The sequence below is a fragment of the Andrena cerasifolii genome, chromosome 1 (assembly GCF_050908995.1).
Source record: "Andrena cerasifolii isolate SP2316 chromosome 1, iyAndCera1_principal, whole genome shotgun sequence".
NCBI classification, from domain to species: Eukaryota; Metazoa; Arthropoda; class Insecta; order Hymenoptera; family Andrenidae; genus Andrena; species Andrena cerasifolii.
In genome coordinates, this window is record NC_135118.1 from 1,593,125 (window position 1) to 1,609,110 (window position 15,986).

At 34.7% G+C, this 15,986-nt stretch overlaps 3 protein-coding genes and 2 long non-coding RNA genes across 8 annotated transcripts in view; 1 reads left to right on the top strand and 4 right to left on the bottom strand.

Annotated features, from left to right (window-relative positions):
• On the top strand, window positions 1-3,346 carry Nd-24 (NADH dehydrogenase ubiquinone). The gene is made up of 4 exons (XM_076820392.1): window positions 1-160; window positions 1,335-1,397; window positions 1,464-1,922; window positions 3,076-3,346. The coding sequence occupies exons 1-4, from the start codon at window positions 125-127 to the stop codon at window positions 3,247-3,249; spliced, it is 732 nt and encodes a 243-aa protein (XP_076676507.1). The 5' UTR covers window positions 1-124; the 3' UTR covers window positions 3,250-3,346.
• The window catches only part of LOC143374872 (uncharacterized), a 617,708-nt gene that overhangs the window by 580,792 nt on the left and 20,930 nt on the right, over window positions 1-15,986 (bottom strand). The window lies entirely within an intron of this gene.
• Window positions 3,148-15,986, bottom strand: part of LOC143374952 (uncharacterized) — a 24,644-nt gene continuing 11,805 nt past the window's right edge. Inside the window, exons 3-4 of one of the 2 annotated variants that reach the window (XR_013086778.1) lie at window positions 3,795-3,960; window positions 3,148-3,625 (exon numbers count right to left, since the gene is read on the bottom strand). This is a non-coding gene — a long non-coding RNA (uncharacterized LOC143374952). Of the gene's footprint in view, window positions 3,961-15,986 lie in introns of both variants that reach the window. The other variant, XR_013086770.1, reaches the window with a different exon arrangement.
• LOC143372613 (uncharacterized) lies at window positions 4,827-9,553 on the bottom strand. Of its 2 annotated transcripts, none has more exons than XM_076819125.1 (3): window positions 9,253-9,553; window positions 8,411-8,533; window positions 4,827-6,118 (listed from the first exon to the last, which is right to left on the bottom strand). In XM_076819125.1, the coding sequence occupies exons 1-3, from the start codon at window positions 9,287-9,289 to the stop codon at window positions 5,913-5,915; spliced, it is 366 nt and encodes a 121-aa protein (XP_076675240.1). In that variant the 5' UTR covers window positions 9,290-9,553; the 3' UTR covers window positions 4,827-5,912. The 2 variants fall into 2 exon arrangements, with proteins under 2 accessions (XP_076675240.1, XP_076675146.1); XM_076819031.1 differs by having other exon boundaries at window positions 4,827-8,317.
• Aps (diphosphoinositol polyphosphate phosphohydrolase 1 Aps) lies at window positions 9,705-11,723 on the bottom strand. Its single transcript, XM_076821268.1, has 3 exons — window positions 11,278-11,723; window positions 10,986-11,141; window positions 9,705-10,875 (listed from the first exon to the last, which is right to left on the bottom strand). Exons 1-3 carry the CDS (start codon window positions 11,374-11,376, stop codon window positions 10,579-10,581), a joined length of 552 nt encoding a protein of 183 aa, XP_076677383.1. The 5' UTR covers window positions 11,377-11,723; the 3' UTR covers window positions 9,705-10,578.

A 15,986-nucleotide genomic window follows, 5' to 3' on the forward strand; every position in this document is an offset into this window, starting at 1 on the left:
ACCGAATTCGCTATCAATGCGTGAATCGGAACAGACCCCAGGAGTGTCCACCCCCTGATAGTTGTACAATAGTGAAATACAGTGGAAATTAATTTTAATAGTAAATATACGAAAATCATTGACTATGTTCCTCTCTTCGCGTATAATCCGCGCCCTTCATGTAAGTTATATATTGCACCCTTTGAGATATTGTATCTCATACTTGTAGTATTTTAACCTCTTTAGTAATCTTATGCAACTTTTAATTTTAGTTATCTGTTTACTTGTTCTTTTATTTATGTACGTTTTATGATTTTTTAAAATTATTTTTGAAATATTGGGTATGCTGTACAGTGAACACATTTCATTTCTCATTCATATCCTACTTAAATGCGCACACATAATAAGAAATCCATTGTAGCAAATGTCAAATAGTCTTCAAAATATATACATTATGAAAGTATAAGAAACATTGTTATTTATCTGTATCTACCAGAGGTATAAATGGAATAGTATAGATAGGGTTGTCACCTTTTTTAAAGGAAAATGTAAATTTGCTTTTGTGGAGTATAAAAAAAGTATGCTTGAAAAAACTAAAAGTACATTTTAATATTATTAGTTTTTATATCTTCTAAACATATTTTTTATTGCTTTTAACATTACAGAGCAACTTTTTATCATTTTTAAATAACTCAATGGCATTATTTCATTCAATATTCATATTAAAATATATAAATAATTCGTTCTTTATTAAATTAAGAGAGGTCTTATTTCTCTCATCCCGCCACTTCACATTCATGGCAGAGAAAAGTTTTTCAGCAAATGCTGAGGTGGCAGGAATGGACAGAAGAGAATAAATTACTTTGAGATGATCAAAGTTATGTACGTTGGGAACTGCATATGTACAATAATATTGTGTTACGTTTCGTGTAATATCATTTCGTGAAATAAACTATTTTCACGTACTTTATTGTTAATCAAAAGTATAGAGTACATTTACATATAATAACGTAAGATACTTTGTTTTATAGTACAGGTGGCAACCCTAAGTATAGATGACATGTAATGTTTACTAAGGTTCTACTTCTTTTTCTGAAATTTTAGAACTACATTTAGTTTATGGCTAAATGGAAGTTACCTTAAGTTATTCCATAATAAATAAATGCATTTTGTAAAGTAAAATAAATTTAATAACTTTCCAATAATGTAAATAATATAGCATAAAGAAGGTACTAAAGCATAATATTATGGATCGCATCCATTTCACATTTAGTGCTAGCTTTTAAACAAATCTTATTACATTAACATTTGAAACTACATTTTAATAGCCAATATATTTTACTTGCATTAAACAGAACTGTAAAAATGTTAGAGGACTACAGACTTCAACCATTCGTGCATCAGACCAATTGTTTGTGGTATGTACTTTTATATGGAATGTGAATTATATAAATATTGTTTTCTACATGAAACTTCAACTTTAGCACAGAGATAGCGAAGAAGACAACCCACAGATACCATTTGAGTTCAATGACGCGAATAAAAAACGTATTGATGCACTCCTGAAAATTTATCCAGAAGGTCATAAGCGTGGCGCAATGATACCTTTGCTAGATTTAGCTCAACGTCAACATGGATGGCTGCCTATTTCTGCTATGCATAAAGTAGCAGAAATATTGGATTTACCACATATGCGGGTCTACGAAGTAGCTACATTTTATACAATGTTTAATAGACGACCGATGGGAAAATATCACATACAGATCTGTACATGTACTCCCTGTTGGTTACGAGACTCTGATTCTATTGTACAAGCTGTAACTAAAGCTACTAATTGTAATCTTGGAGAAATGTCTCAGGATAAACTGTTTACAGTTTCGGAAGTTGAATGCCTTGGTGCTTGTGCTAATGCACCAATGTTTCAAGTTAATGACGATTATTATGTAAGCATATTATGTTCTATGCAGTTAACCCTTCGGTGGGCGCGCCCGCGGCAGTTAGCCGCAAATTTTATATTTCGTATATTTACTGTAAAACAAGCAACAGATGGATGTGGACTAATTTCCTTTTTATTATCTTCATCGCCATTAATATTCTATGTTCATTGAATACAGTATTATTAAGTAACTGATGTTATTTCGATTTTCTTCTGTGAGACCTAAAATTGTCTAAATTTAGAGGTAAAACGAGAACTCCGATTGCGGTGTAAAAACCGTAACGCGCCCACTCTTGCAAGTTTATAGAGCGCGCCCACCGAAGGGTTAATTGAAGGGCCGAATGCAATAAGGGGACTAGCGTTCGAAAATGGGAAAAATCGCGCGCCTCCAACAGTTAGCAGCGTATAATGCGCTACTTAGCAGTCTTAGCACTCGCGCTAACTGTTGGTGGCGCACGGGATTTATATATATCGTCATATCTTCTACAATTATTTACTAATCAGTGTGAAAATTGGTGAAAATCTTCTTTGCATATTAAGGAAAAACTTTGTCGCTGCAAGTTATACGTACCTCAAAATTGCCTCGATACTTTTTAACGGCGACCGTTGAAAAGCATGGGTTAGGTCCAGTATTACTTTTTAGTTAAAAATTGTTACATTTTTTTAACATAAGGGTTTTGTGCATACATTCTGCGGCTTTGCTAGAGTTTTCTGAGTTTTATATTTGAAGTCTCATAACGATCCCTTAATATTTACTCAAGTTATCGCAATTTATGTTTAAAGAAATAACGATTATGGACGATGAACAATTTTTTGTTTATAATTTTTAGCTAGAATAGTAATGATTGGATAAACAAACTGTAAATAGAAAAAATGTGTGTCGTGATGAGTTTTACAACACTGTATTTTTTAAAATTCAGTTTAACAACATTTAATTTTTCATTCTTTCTTATGTTAGCGTTTGGACAATAACGTTGCCCATTTTCGAACGCTAGTCCCCTTATTGCATCCGATCCTTCAATTGTATAATATGTATATAATTATTTACAGTATCAGCGGTTGGCAATTATTTTAATAGCTATAAATTTTTAATCATTTAGAAAGTGCATAATCCAAAAATTTTAATAAGATATTGTATTTGCAATGTTTATCTTGTGTAGGAAGATTTGTCACCTGAAAGTGCGACTGCAATAATAAATGCATTGAAAAAAGGGGAAAGACCACCAGCAGGCCCTCAAAATTCACCTAGATTTGCAGCGGATCCTCCAGGTGGATTGACATCACTAACATCTCCACCACCAGGACCTGGAACCGGTGTTAGATCTGATTTGTAATTTTTTCTTGTACATAGTTAATTCACAATTGTACAATTTGTAAGTGATCTAGCAGTAATTATTAATTTAAATAGATCATGTAGTTATAATTAAACAAGTTAAATTTTCATTTATCACCCTGATTGGCAGCAGGGTCTGCCAGGAGAGCACAGAGTCTGCCGGCAGATCCGGTGTGATCTTTGTCCGAATTAAGGTCTGCGCACACATATTCGTTCTGTGTCAGTTCCGTATCCGTTCCGTGTCAGTGCGGTGTCCCTAATTTCACTGACAACTGTGTAGGAGGCCTGCTCTGGCTTGGTCAGTCCCAATTCAGCCGTTTCTGCAAGCCTGCAGTACAGTTTTTTCAGTCAGTAGGTGACAAAAGTATTCGTACACCCTTCAAAACAGAATAACATTTTTAAAATTAGTCCGAACAACGTGTTTTTTTTTTGTTAGAAGCTGGAAGTATTAGGTTCCTAAGTAGGTGGCGTATTTCGTCGTTTTGAAAAAAAATCGCAATTGGTCAGAATAGCGAAGAAAATAATGAAGGTCGTTTTTCCCTGTACCTGAAATGAAAATTTAAAAATCCCTTAAGTAGGTAGATTTAAGTAAGTTTTACTCCAATGTTGGCACATAGTAAAACATCTGGGTTCCTGTAAATGCATGCAATATTATTCAATATTTTCGACTTCTTTTCTGTGTAGAATCATCATATTCCCTGTTGTGTTAGCGCTGAAAACAAATATAATACTAGTATAAAATTAAACGTAACGTATGAACAAACAGGATACATGCGATACTTGTTGGCACAGCAAGTAAATAATACGAAACTACCAAACGAAGAAGTTCAATATATTTGAGTTTTATAAACAATTCAAATGTCTGTCACGCACAACGATCTATTTGATACTGCTCGCTAGCAACATAATTAGATAAGAACATCAATCAGTGCATAGCTAACTTTGCTCGCCAAACTTTAATACCCAACACTTCCACCGTTTAAGCGCGAAGTACATCACTAGTTCTCACACATCAAGCTGTTGCATTAAGTTACATTAGTAATCACAATATCACACGCAAATATATTTAAATATCTTTCAGATTAGACAGGAATTACATGAATTAAATGAGTTAGATGAATTAAAACATCTATCTCACTTCCAGTGAAGACACAAAACCTAGCAAGGATATAAGAACATATATAGTTTATCATATAATCATATATAACCTCATGTTTAAGTCATCTAACCCAACGAATTAAACATTTTGATTACCTAACCTATTGAAATATATAACATATAACCTATTTAAACACATTTAAAAACTTTACACAGTTTTAATTTCAATTTCCAGATTCCCCCCCTTTTAAATACGATATATATTCATGTTATATATTTAAAGCTGCCGTCTCATTTTTGTTATGGTCCGAATCGATCGAAGCGTCCCTTGTAAACAGACGGGCCCTAATGAAACTACTGCGGTCGATAAAAAGAAGTTGTACAGAGGTGACATCTCCAGGTACTCTGTGTAGACGATTTTTTTTCGCATAATTGCCACATCTTCTTTTCTCTCTGTCTCTGCCGCGCTGTTGCCACATATCTTTCTATCGAGAAGTCTTGAAGGAATACGGCACGAGAGCTGCGTCTAGCGTCAGAGCCTCGCTGAGCGTAAAGGAGGATAGCAATAATGAAAGATAGAGAGGTTGGGTAGTGAAGTTAGGAAACATGTCAATGAAACAATACTAATTTGCGAATCAATATTTTTTATTTATACGTAGAAGGATGTAATATCTTGTATAATCAATGTGCAATTGAGGACTCGGATGCAATAAGGGGATTAGCGCTCGAAAATGCGAAAAATTATTGTCCAAACGCTAAGAAAGATTGAAAAATTAAATGTTATTAAACTGAATTTTAAAAAATATAGTGTTGTAAAGCTCGTCAGGGCACATTTTTTCTGTTTACAGTTTGTTTATGCAATCATTACTATTCGAGCTAAAAATTATGAAGAAAACAATTTTCATCGTCCAAAATCATTATTTCTTTACACATAAATTGCGATAACTTGAGTAAATATTAAGGGATCGTTATGAGACTTGAAATATAAAACTCAGAAAACTCTAGCAAAGCCGCAAACTGTATGCACAAAACCCTTATGTTAAATAATGTAATAATATTTAATTAAAAAGTAATACTGGATATAACCCATGTTTTTCAACGTTCGCCGTTAAAAAGTATCGAGGCAATTTTGAGGTACTCATGCTTGCAGCGACAAAGTTTTTGCTTAATATACAAGCAAAATTTTCACCAATTTTCACACTGCTTCATAAATAATTGTAGAAGATATGGCGATATATGTGTATATATTGTATATACAATTCAAAAGGTTCCAGCTTGTTTGAGTCCTTTAAAATTCCCGCACTGCTTCGCGGGCTGAGTGCGTTAGCGCTCCACGGGCACGAAGCGGCGCTTTATTGAAAATCTTGTTGCGCGGTTCCGTGGAGATTTCTAAATACACGGCGTGTCCGTGCCCGTGGAGCGCTGAAGCACTCAGCTCACGAGTTGCGCGGGAATTCCAACGATGGAATGGAAATAAAGTGAAACTCTTTTGAATAAATTCTATGTTTGAATTTTTAATAAGTAGCTAGACGTTGACTGTTCTGCTAACAAATTCGATCTGACTTCTTACAAATTAACTCCTCGCTTGTCACCTCCGAGTGCCCTACTCCTCCAATTTCGGCGTGTTCCTCCGACTCCCTCTTCGAATTCCTTCGTCCAATCAAGGCGGTGACATCCCTTAAGTTTTGTCAGTGGGTTGTTCTCTATCTCTCCATCCTTGGCCCTTCCTTCGCGCTTCCTTCCAGTCTCGGCTGGTGGTGGAGGCACGCTTTCTGAGTTCATATAATTTACATAGGCTGCGTACAGTACATACATTTCTAACAGGTAGGTAAGCGCAACCCTCAGGGTCAGGACGATGTCGCTGGCGCAAAGTTTATGAATTTATGACTTTCAGCCTTTCCCGAACTGAGTTTTTACCCAAACAGGACATCGGCAATTATTGAAAGCGAGGACAGAATTTTAAGTCATTTTACGAGACGAGCAGCTGCCCGCTCGTCGAAATTTGGCACGCAGATGTGGAAGGAAAAGTTAAGCTATTTATTATTCTCGCTTGGCCTAACTGTAGTTTTGAAAATTACTGAATGTTATCCCAGGTTCTCCTACGCCTTCTGAGTTCAGGTATCGGCTACTAATATTGTATGAGCACGTTCGAAAAACTGGCATGGAAAAACCCTCGGGAAGCACAACGCGCTCTACATGTTTACGAGTCCTGGCAATAAATTCTTCCTCGTCCCCGTTCCAATCTCGCTTAAAACCTTCCAGATGTGTTGTTCGTTTCAAACCCGCATGCCTACAATAAATCTTTCCGTTTACAAAGGATTTTGAATTTCGCTCTACATCTAACGTCGATATCTCTATGTCTTATAGCTATCTTCACGCAATCACACATATTTACATCAGCGAGCATCGCAACAATCTCCACGAAATCGCGCAACACTCTATAGGGGTATGCGACAATAAGGCCTGATTTATTGATATTTGTGTTGGAATGCCTGGACGTATGCATGACGCTAGGGTGTTTAGAAATAGTCCCTTATACAGGGATTTAATGAATGAAGAAAATCCGTCGATACAATCAAGGTACCATATAATTGGAGATACAGCGCATCCGTTAATAGAAAGCTGTATGACACCAATTAAACATAATGGCTATTTATCGAGATTTGCTCGCTTGACAGGAAAATTTAAAAGGCTCAAATATTTAGATATTTCAGATTTTCAATTAGGGAATCAAATAATAGCTGCATGTTGTATTCTGCACAACTTTATTATTAATGAAAATGAAAATGAAGAATATGAAATAGACGTCGAAATAGAAGATCAAGATTTACAAAATCAAGGGTTACAAGTTGAAGAAAATTTGAGTGCACCAAATAATGCAAGAAATAAAAGAAATCATCTAATTTCAATATTTTAAAAATAAATATACACCCATATTAACGTTCTCTCATACGTGAAGCCGACAGTTTTCGACGGGAAATCGTCCCGGGAGGACTACGAGGAGGCGTTGCAACCTAATTTTGTCCTGATATCAACGTACAACTACTATTTACATAATTATTAATACCATTTCTTATTATACGTACAACTACAAATAAATATATTACAATATATAGTTTATTTATTTATTAATTTATTATTAATTTATTATTTACTTATAATAGAATTTAACATACAAATATGAAAAAAAATTAATTTTTAGTTTTTATTTGCTTGCTGCTGTATTATAAGTTCTAGTAGTTTGTTGCGATCCTCTTATAATTTATTCGACTTTTCTAGTTTTATGTTTAAATTTTCAAGAGCCACGACTCTCTTCTCCTCTATTTCGAATTGTTTTTGCCTCCAACTATATAAACTTCGGTTTCGTGGAACTTCTATTGTATTAGGATGTGACGTCGACGAATATATAGGAGAATTAGACCCTGATGTAAGAGGTGTATGGCTAATTGAAGATCTGTCAGCTATATGTAAATCTAATTGTGAAGCTGCACTATCACTGTCATTTGTAATATCTATAAAGTGATGTATACATGAAAATTCTGAATTATTACAATGAGAAAATGTATATGTATGTCTATCTTGTATACTATTGTAGGCATCTGAATATTGTGGTGTGGCTAATGGTGGTGGTATGTTACATGGTGCTCGTGAAGCTATTATGGGTCCAAAATTTATAGTTTTGTCATTTGCAAAGATCTGTTCGAATATATTATGAAACTCCCACGAAACCCGTTCTGCCCCCGTTTGATTATTCCTATCCCTTATTTCTTTGTGTATTCTTTTCAAGTTTCGCATCTTTCGATCCAATGTATCAACATCCATATTTTGAAATCCTTTACTTTTAAAAATGTACACTATTTCCTTCCATATCTCTTTCTTTTTAACTTTAGGGTCCCTAAATTTTGATAATCTTTTCCGATAGAAATCTAATAATAAGTGTGAATTTTTTTCCCATTCAAATATATTGCTATCTGTAAAATATACATAATAAATATTAGTATGCATATACAAAATTAATAAGATGATAAAGATTGTGTTTAATTCAGGAAAGTTTTTTTGCATACCTCTTGAACTACATTCTTCCAGCTCAGGTGCCTGATCTTCTGACTCAGGTGTCTGAGCTACTGCTGCTGCTGCTTCAGTATTATTCAGATTTTCGCACATATAAGCATGCAAAAAATCAGGATCTGAAATAAATAAAAATAATTATAAAATGTAAACTATTATATATTCATTAATTAACACATTGAAAGTCACAAATTTTTAACAGATTTCGAATGATACTTTTGAAGTGAAACTTCTTAGGGCACGATATTAGGAATTCGAGTGATACGAAAAATGAAATACAGAGAGGGGACAAATAGTGATCTGAGTTACACGTTTCATATATTCGTTTCTAACCCATATATGCAGTGACGCGTGACATTATCAATTATATTGCTTACTTTTGGAAGCATGTTTTAACACAAATATTTAAAATTATAGAGCAAAAAACTGTAAACCAAATATAACCTACACGACATTCAACGCGTTAATAGAATAAAAGTTATAAATATAAATAATTATTATTAATTAAACACGTGTGAATAGTCTATTGTGTGTTTCCATTGTATCTGTAATTTTATGCGTTATCCCGTTGTAAATATATTCGGAAATGTAGTACATATTGTTGTTTACATTCATAGGAGACGCCATCTTGCAACACAACATGTTATGTAAAGTGGCGGAGTTTTATCTCCGCTCGAAAAAATGGCGACCGCTCACTGAACGCGTTGGAAAGAGCGCAACTGAGCGGTAGCGTTCAGTGAAAGATCAGTGAGCGGTTGGCCAACAGTTGGTTGCGCTGAACGTACCATTAATCGCGAGGCACTGCAAACAGAAAGTATACGAAATATTTGAACCTTACCGCAGTTTGCTGAATATTGCTGAAGTTTACCGATCATTGCCGAATGGGCATTTAAATTGGTTGCTTAGTGATTTCCCTAGTTTATTTCTGTCCTCATCGAGTGACGCCTCTTATTATATCTCCTCTTTGATATTACGATATCTCTGTCATACATGGACCAATTTTATTGATTTTGGTCTTATTCGAAAGCCTATATGCGATTTACGTTAGAAAAATGCCTTTAAATTTAGAAAATATTGCAGCCGTGTTGAGATATTAATGAAATAAGTTTCAGGTAAGGTTGGAATAGCCGGATTACGAGTAAAGATACACAGCAGCGCGCGCGCGCACGCACACACACACACACACACACACACACACACACACACACACACACATATTTTTTTGACTAATGATATTTGAAAAGTCATACAAAATTGAAATACATAATTACAAAAATAAAATCTACAAAATTCATGGCGTACCCATGTATCTATATTTCATTTTACATTAAATAATTTTTGTTCTAATTCTTCTTATAGCTTATAAAGAGAAAAATCTTGCCATTGCGAAGTATATATTCTAAACAATCCCTATTGCGATTCATTTAACAATTCAGTCTGTCCGCTACATACTGACACGTAGTATACAAAAAGTTATAATGATTACAGAAACAAATACAAAGCATTATTGCGTACCAGAAACCTTGTTCAAAAGAAACAAACTCACGAGGTATAGATATGTTTCATTATGACATTTTATAACATTCTTTGAGTATAAGCAAACAACATGAGAGAGGTATGTATTCTAACTCTGGAATTTTCTTGTGTGAAATACCATCCACTTAACGTATGAAAGTTATGTACTTATTTATGTAGAGTACAAGCATTAACTTCTTTCCTGACGAAATCATGACAAAAATGAAAAATGAGCTGATAAAACTGCTCTTTTATGCATCAGTTTATTAACTGATCTGTGGAAGAAATATAATGGTAATAAAAGCAATGACAATGATGACAGTAATGACCGTAATTGTGATAATAGTAATAACAGTGTCGTAATAGGTAGTCATAATAGTAGTAGTAGTAATAATAGAGTAGCAATATTAATGGCAATAGTAATAGTAGTACTAGTACTTATAGTGACAAGATCCATAGCAACTCTGTACTACTAATAACAGAAAAACTTAAAGGAAAAAGAAGGAAAGAAGGGGTAGTAAGTGAGTAGTGTCCGTTCAAATATAAAATACAACTGTAGTGGTTGCTATAACTGTACAAAGGAAAAAGAGCAGCAACAAATATTTGATATTTAATAGCAATTGTTCACGCAAATGGATGGTATTTAATATTAGCTGTGTTTGTTAAGATGGGGGTTGTCTCTAGAATTATTCATTACTTGAATAGATGTTACAGTGGTATGCGAATGGTGAGGTGGTGAGATACTGGGATTATGTCGAGGATTAGTATTGTGGAGGCTGTGTATATAAGAACGCTGAACGGGTTTGTGCTGAGCAAGCTGAAGCAAGGCCTCTGGTATAGAGAACCATTTTCGCTTTCGACCAATAGCACGTGAGTCTTCCCATTCTGGTAGTTCTTCAGTTACTCGCATAACCCATACTTGTGTCCTGTGTTTATGTTCCACATTCTACAAAAAGCAAAATTATTTCTACATCTTGTACGGCCTACCTTTCCTTATTTGTAATAATTATGATTTCATTATATTGGTGGCATAACGAGGATGATATTCTATATTACCTCAAATATGCCTAAACATCTGCCCAATTGCCCTAAAACACCAGCCTCTTCTCTAACTTCCCGTAACGCAGTTACTGCAGGTTCTTCTTCTGGTTCCACGCCTCCACCAGGTACTATCCAATTGTCCGGTCTTCGACTGGATGTGACCAAAAGTACCTGTGACACCATAGGTTAGGGTACAGATTTAATTTGCACGTAGTTTGTGCATTACAAAGAAAAAGAGCAATTCATGCTATAGTAAAAGTATTGTGATAATCAAGGAAAAAATATCAACTGCCATCTGCTGGCTTACCTCATCCTCAAGATCGTTTTTGACGCAGATACATGCAGCTCTACGTCTATACCCCTCCGAATCGTAAATACGGATTGAATTCGGTTTCTCTTTGACCATGTTCGATTACAAAAATTACGAAGTTATACCAAACATTCATATTTGTCAGACGGCCAGGTAGGCCAGTCTGTGCGCCCGCATTGCTTTAACGTTATTTGGAGCTGACATGTCATCGACATAGAATTAACTCGCAAGCTTCGCTGCTCACATAATTAACTTAACAGCTCTATCTCTCGTCCGTAGAAGAGGACGATTTCTTGCTTAAATAATGCTATATCACGATAAAACCACGAATGTTGTCCTTGCAGAAACTTGCGAATAACCTCAAAACTTTTAAAGATTCACCAGATTCACGTATTCACTCGTGGATATAGGAATATAGGGACGGAGTAATACAGAGTAATAGGTGCGACTTTTTGCGAGGGGAGAGAAGCAGCTTCTGGGGAGCGGGGAACACAGTCACGTGGTACTTTGGTGCCGCATTGATGATTGGTTCTAGCCTAAATGCGCGAAATTTCAAGATGAAACCTTTAGTTTGTTTATAATAAAATTATATGTACGATAGAATATTTTCAATAAAACAGAGAAAGAAACAATGTGTGTTATTCACAAATCAACATACTGAAATGTTGATGGTGATTGAGATGTCAGAATTAAATGGTTAAAAGTTTGAAACTATAGATATGAAAAATCTTTAGTGATTATATTTGACATTTAATCTTGCAACCTCGCGGTAAGGTTTGCAATATTATTATTTGATGAGATCTTTAAACAAGTGTTGCGCGGCCGCCTGGGGAAGCTCGTGAGAATTTAAGAAAAGTACAGGAAATATGAAAAACAATATACGCAGAATAAAGCTGGGAATCCACTTAGAAGCTAAGCTATGCTATGCGATGCGATGCTATGCTATGCCATGCTACGTTTTAAAAAAAATAGTTTCAATACATTCTTATGGAACCGATTCCACGAAAAGCTAAGCTAAAACATAGCATAGATTAGCTTAGTTTCCCGGTGGATTCCAAGCTTTAGGGTCCATACGACGTATGGAGATCCCCTTGCCCTATGATTTAAATTCCGACGGCCGGTGCATAATCAACACTAGAGGTGAGTCACGCGTCGAGCCATTTCACGCTTCGGCTGAATTTTCTTTTTGAAGACATTTTTAGTGGTATTCTTCTATGCTTAAAAAAAATATATCTGAACGAGCTCATGCGGCCAAGAATAATACGTAACTGAGATAAAAAGACCGGCGAAAATGAGCCCTATCTACTTTCTACGAGCCTGACACGTGTTGTTTACGTTTGGCCCGCTCGACGTACCACGGCTCTCACACGATATTGTAGGCAAAGGAGTTAAGGGTTAACCCAAAGATCAGAAATAAGTTATTTTTTAAATTTTTCAAAAAAAATCATTGAGAAAAAGTTAATTTTTATTCAAATGGAAGTCAGTCTTCATTAAATACTGCATACATTTTTTGAAAAATGAAGTGATTAAAAAACACTAAGATTTATCTGTTGTGATTACTGGTAACTATTATTGTCAACGGAAATATTTTTTGGTCACTAATAAACATTATTGACGACGGAAATATTTTTTGATCACTAATAACCATTATTGACGACGGAAATTGTTTTCGGTTACGAATAACCATTATCGATGACCAAACTTTTTTTTGGTTACGATATAACCAATATCTATTGCGAGAATTGTTTTTTGGTTACGGTATAACCAATATCTATTACGAGAATTTTTTTTGGTTACGGTATAACCAATACCCAGACCAATATGAAGTGCGGGATTTTTTTTTCGATTGTAGTATAACTATTGAACTATAATAGAATATCTGGAATGCGAACTGTGGGTATTAGGAGCCGCGCCGTAATTGCTAGGGTACTCACATTTTTGTTCCTTTACAGATGAAAGGAACCCTAAGTTCTTATAAGTTGAAAATCGCAAGATGAACTGCGCAAATGGAAATTTAATATTTTTGAGTAAATTTGCAGTCAACTTTCGAAAATTATGAAACTCAAGAGGGGCCCGCGGAAAGGGGTTGAATAGTGGAATTCGTGGAACCATATTTGCAATTGTCCTGACAAGAAAATGAGAAGCAGTAATATTAAACAGGGACAAATACCTTTCTGCATCAAGAATCACGACGAATGTGAACTCCACACGAGAGAAGTAACCGAAAAAAATTCCCACAATTCATATTGGTTATACCGTAACCAAAAAAAAAATCCCGCATTAGATATTGGTTATACCGTAACCAAGAACAATTTCCGTAATCAATAATGGTTATTTGTAACCGAAAACAATTTCCATCGTCAATAATGATTATTCGTAACCGAAAACAATTTCCGTCGTCAATAATGGTTATTAGTGATCAAAAACAATTTCCACTGTCAATAATAAAAACCGCTACTTTTGCGAAAAAAGCCGGGCCTCTGAAGGTGAAGGGTTAAACCAAAGAGGAGATATAATAAGAGGCGTCACTCCGGGCGGAACCTTTGAAGTCCTTACTTGACCTTGGCATTTAAATTGGTTGTTTATTCGAGCGGGATATTCAAATCGACTAAATGTAATACGGTTTTTCCTTCGCTTGTATTTATGACAATTTTGAAAACCTATTTACAGTATAAACTTTCTATATATTCAGTACTGCTTTTCGTGAATATATATATTAATACTTTCTAGATTTGAAAAGTTTAAAGTTAAAGTCGACATATACGTGTGAAAAATTGCTAAATTTTTAAACACTGCACGACAAATATATAAAAATGTATTACATATATACAAGAAAAGTATACATTATGAATGAATTAAAGAATATTTATTAAAAATAAATTATAATAATACCTATTATGTACAAATATATTAAAGAAGTATATACTTAATCTTTATTTCAATGTAATTGCCAAGAAATGAACTCGGTATTACAATAAGTATTTGCATAAAACGCAGTTCTGTACAGACCTCCGCACGCACCCCACACACATTACGTATATCTATACTTATAACTTTTTTTTTTATGTGGGGAAATCCTCATAGGACACCTTGACGTCTCCAAGGGAAGGCGAAACCGAGCCCTCCCTTGGAGACGTCGGGGTAGTGTGAGATTTTTACTCACTTAAACCCCACTGCTATACATTCGCGCTTTAGTGAGAGGGGCAGCAGATAACTCTACAAAGAACACTCTCCTGCCCACCTCGCCACAGCACCGCATACAACACCCGTGCTCGCTACTTATGTCTACGCCCACATGCATTTATACAATCTTATACAATATTATACATTCCCTTATATACATATAATCTATACATATAAATAAGTTTACAAAATATTTACATGTTCATAAGTATACACACTTTCCTATCTCGCTTTATACATGTTTTGAAACTTCTATTACTATTTTTTAATATATAATAAATTCTTAACCGGATAAATAATTTTAATAAATATTCTAACGGGAATTAGGTACAAGGATGTACAAAACCTACAATGTCCATAAATAATAACAATAAATTCTTGCCTACGCCCTGATAGGGTGTTTATACGCTTTATAATGAATAAATAAATTACTTGCATCTAATTCGGAATCGTCGGTAGCATATTTCTTACATATATCAAAACAATGAATTTGTAAACACTTATTTAACAAATATCCAGCAACATAATTGAAAGCATTTTGTTGTCACAAAGACTTCTCGTGATAGTCGCAATTTTCTACATCAAGATTCCCTAACAGCTGGAACAATTATTATAGAAACTACTTGTTTGGATAAATTGGGTGAATTTGTTAATATCTTATTGAAATCATTGCTGCAGTTCATAAATTCTGAATGAAAATAATCTACCAAAAATAATTTTTTAAATGCTCTTACGAACTGAATTGGCGTTGGATTTGTAGCATTTCCACTTTGCTGTCTAATACTACCGAAAAAGTTTTCTAAACAATCTTGATTAAAACGTCTAGTGAGAATAAACGAAAAGCTTTTTTCTTTTAAAAATGTCCAAATATTTATTAAAGAATTTATAGTTATTTTCCACCCCCTAATACATTTTACAATTGATGTGGCATTTTTCCCTTCATTACTAATTACTTTTAATTGGTTTAAAAATTCTAAAACTGTATTAAGAAAATCTATATAATTTTGTTGGCCACTATTAAACATTTTAGAACTTGATAAATTAGAGGAATTACATATATCAAAGAGTTTATCAAATAGAAAATGAAGTCAATTGTTCCAGCTACATCCTCGGGTAAACTCCCTAAAACTAACTGAGTTTCCATCCCTGCCGAAACTATAGCACTTGAGTTGCATATTTAACCCACATCCTTTCAAAAGTTGTTGGATAAATGTGGCTTTTTGTTAATTTAGGTGCTAATCTATTATTTACCCTGATAACCAGATCTGGGCAGCAGAATCTGACATCAGAACCGTAGTCGTCTGTGTCCACAGATGGCTGCGTTTTGAGGTGCAGAGCCTGATGTCAGTGCCTGATATCAGATCGGCAGCAGATCCGCAGCAGATTCTGCCGTCTGCTACGGTTCTGACGCGAGACCCTTCGCTCTCATGCCAGAGCCAGACCCTGCTACCAATCTGATGTCAGACTGGAGACATATGGTTATCAGGGTAACTGTTCATCCTTATTATAAAATTGTTCAATAT

Bases quoted from the DNA above. Each gene is read 5' to 3' on its own strand.
- Nd-24 (XM_076820392.1), top strand. From the start codon at position 125: ATGTTCCTCTCTTCGCGTATAATCCGCGCCCTTCAT. The intron at 161-1,334 runs GTAAGTTATATA...TGCATTAAACAG, and splicing joins GTATAATCCGCGCCCTTCAT to AACTGTAAAAATGTTAGAGG. The intron at 1,923-3,075 runs GTAAGCATATTA...TATCTTGTGTAG, and splicing joins AAGTTAATGACGATTATTAT to GAAGATTTGTCACCTGAAAG.
- Aps (XM_076821268.1), bottom strand. From the start codon at position 11,376: ATGGTCAAAGAGAAACCGAATTCAATCCGTATTTACGATTCGGAGGGG. The intron at 11,142-11,277 runs GTAAGCCAGCAG...ATGGTGTCACAG, and splicing joins AAAACGATCTTGAGGATGAG to GTACTTTTGGTCACATCCAG. The intron at 10,876-10,985 runs GTAATATAGAAT...TGCTTTTTGTAG, and splicing joins GATGTTTAGGCATATTTGAG to AATGTGGAACATAAACACAG.
- LOC143372613 (XM_076819031.1), bottom strand. From the start codon at position 9,289: ATGATCGGTAAACTTCAGCAATATTCAGCAAACTGCG. The intron at 8,534-9,252 runs GTAAGGTTCAAA...TATTTATTTCAG, and splicing joins GCAATATTCAGCAAACTGCG to ATCCTGATTTTTTGCATGCT. The intron at 8,318-8,410 runs GTATGCAAAAAA...TATATTTTACAG, and splicing joins GGAAGAATGTAGTTCAAGAG to ATAGCAATATATTTGAATGG.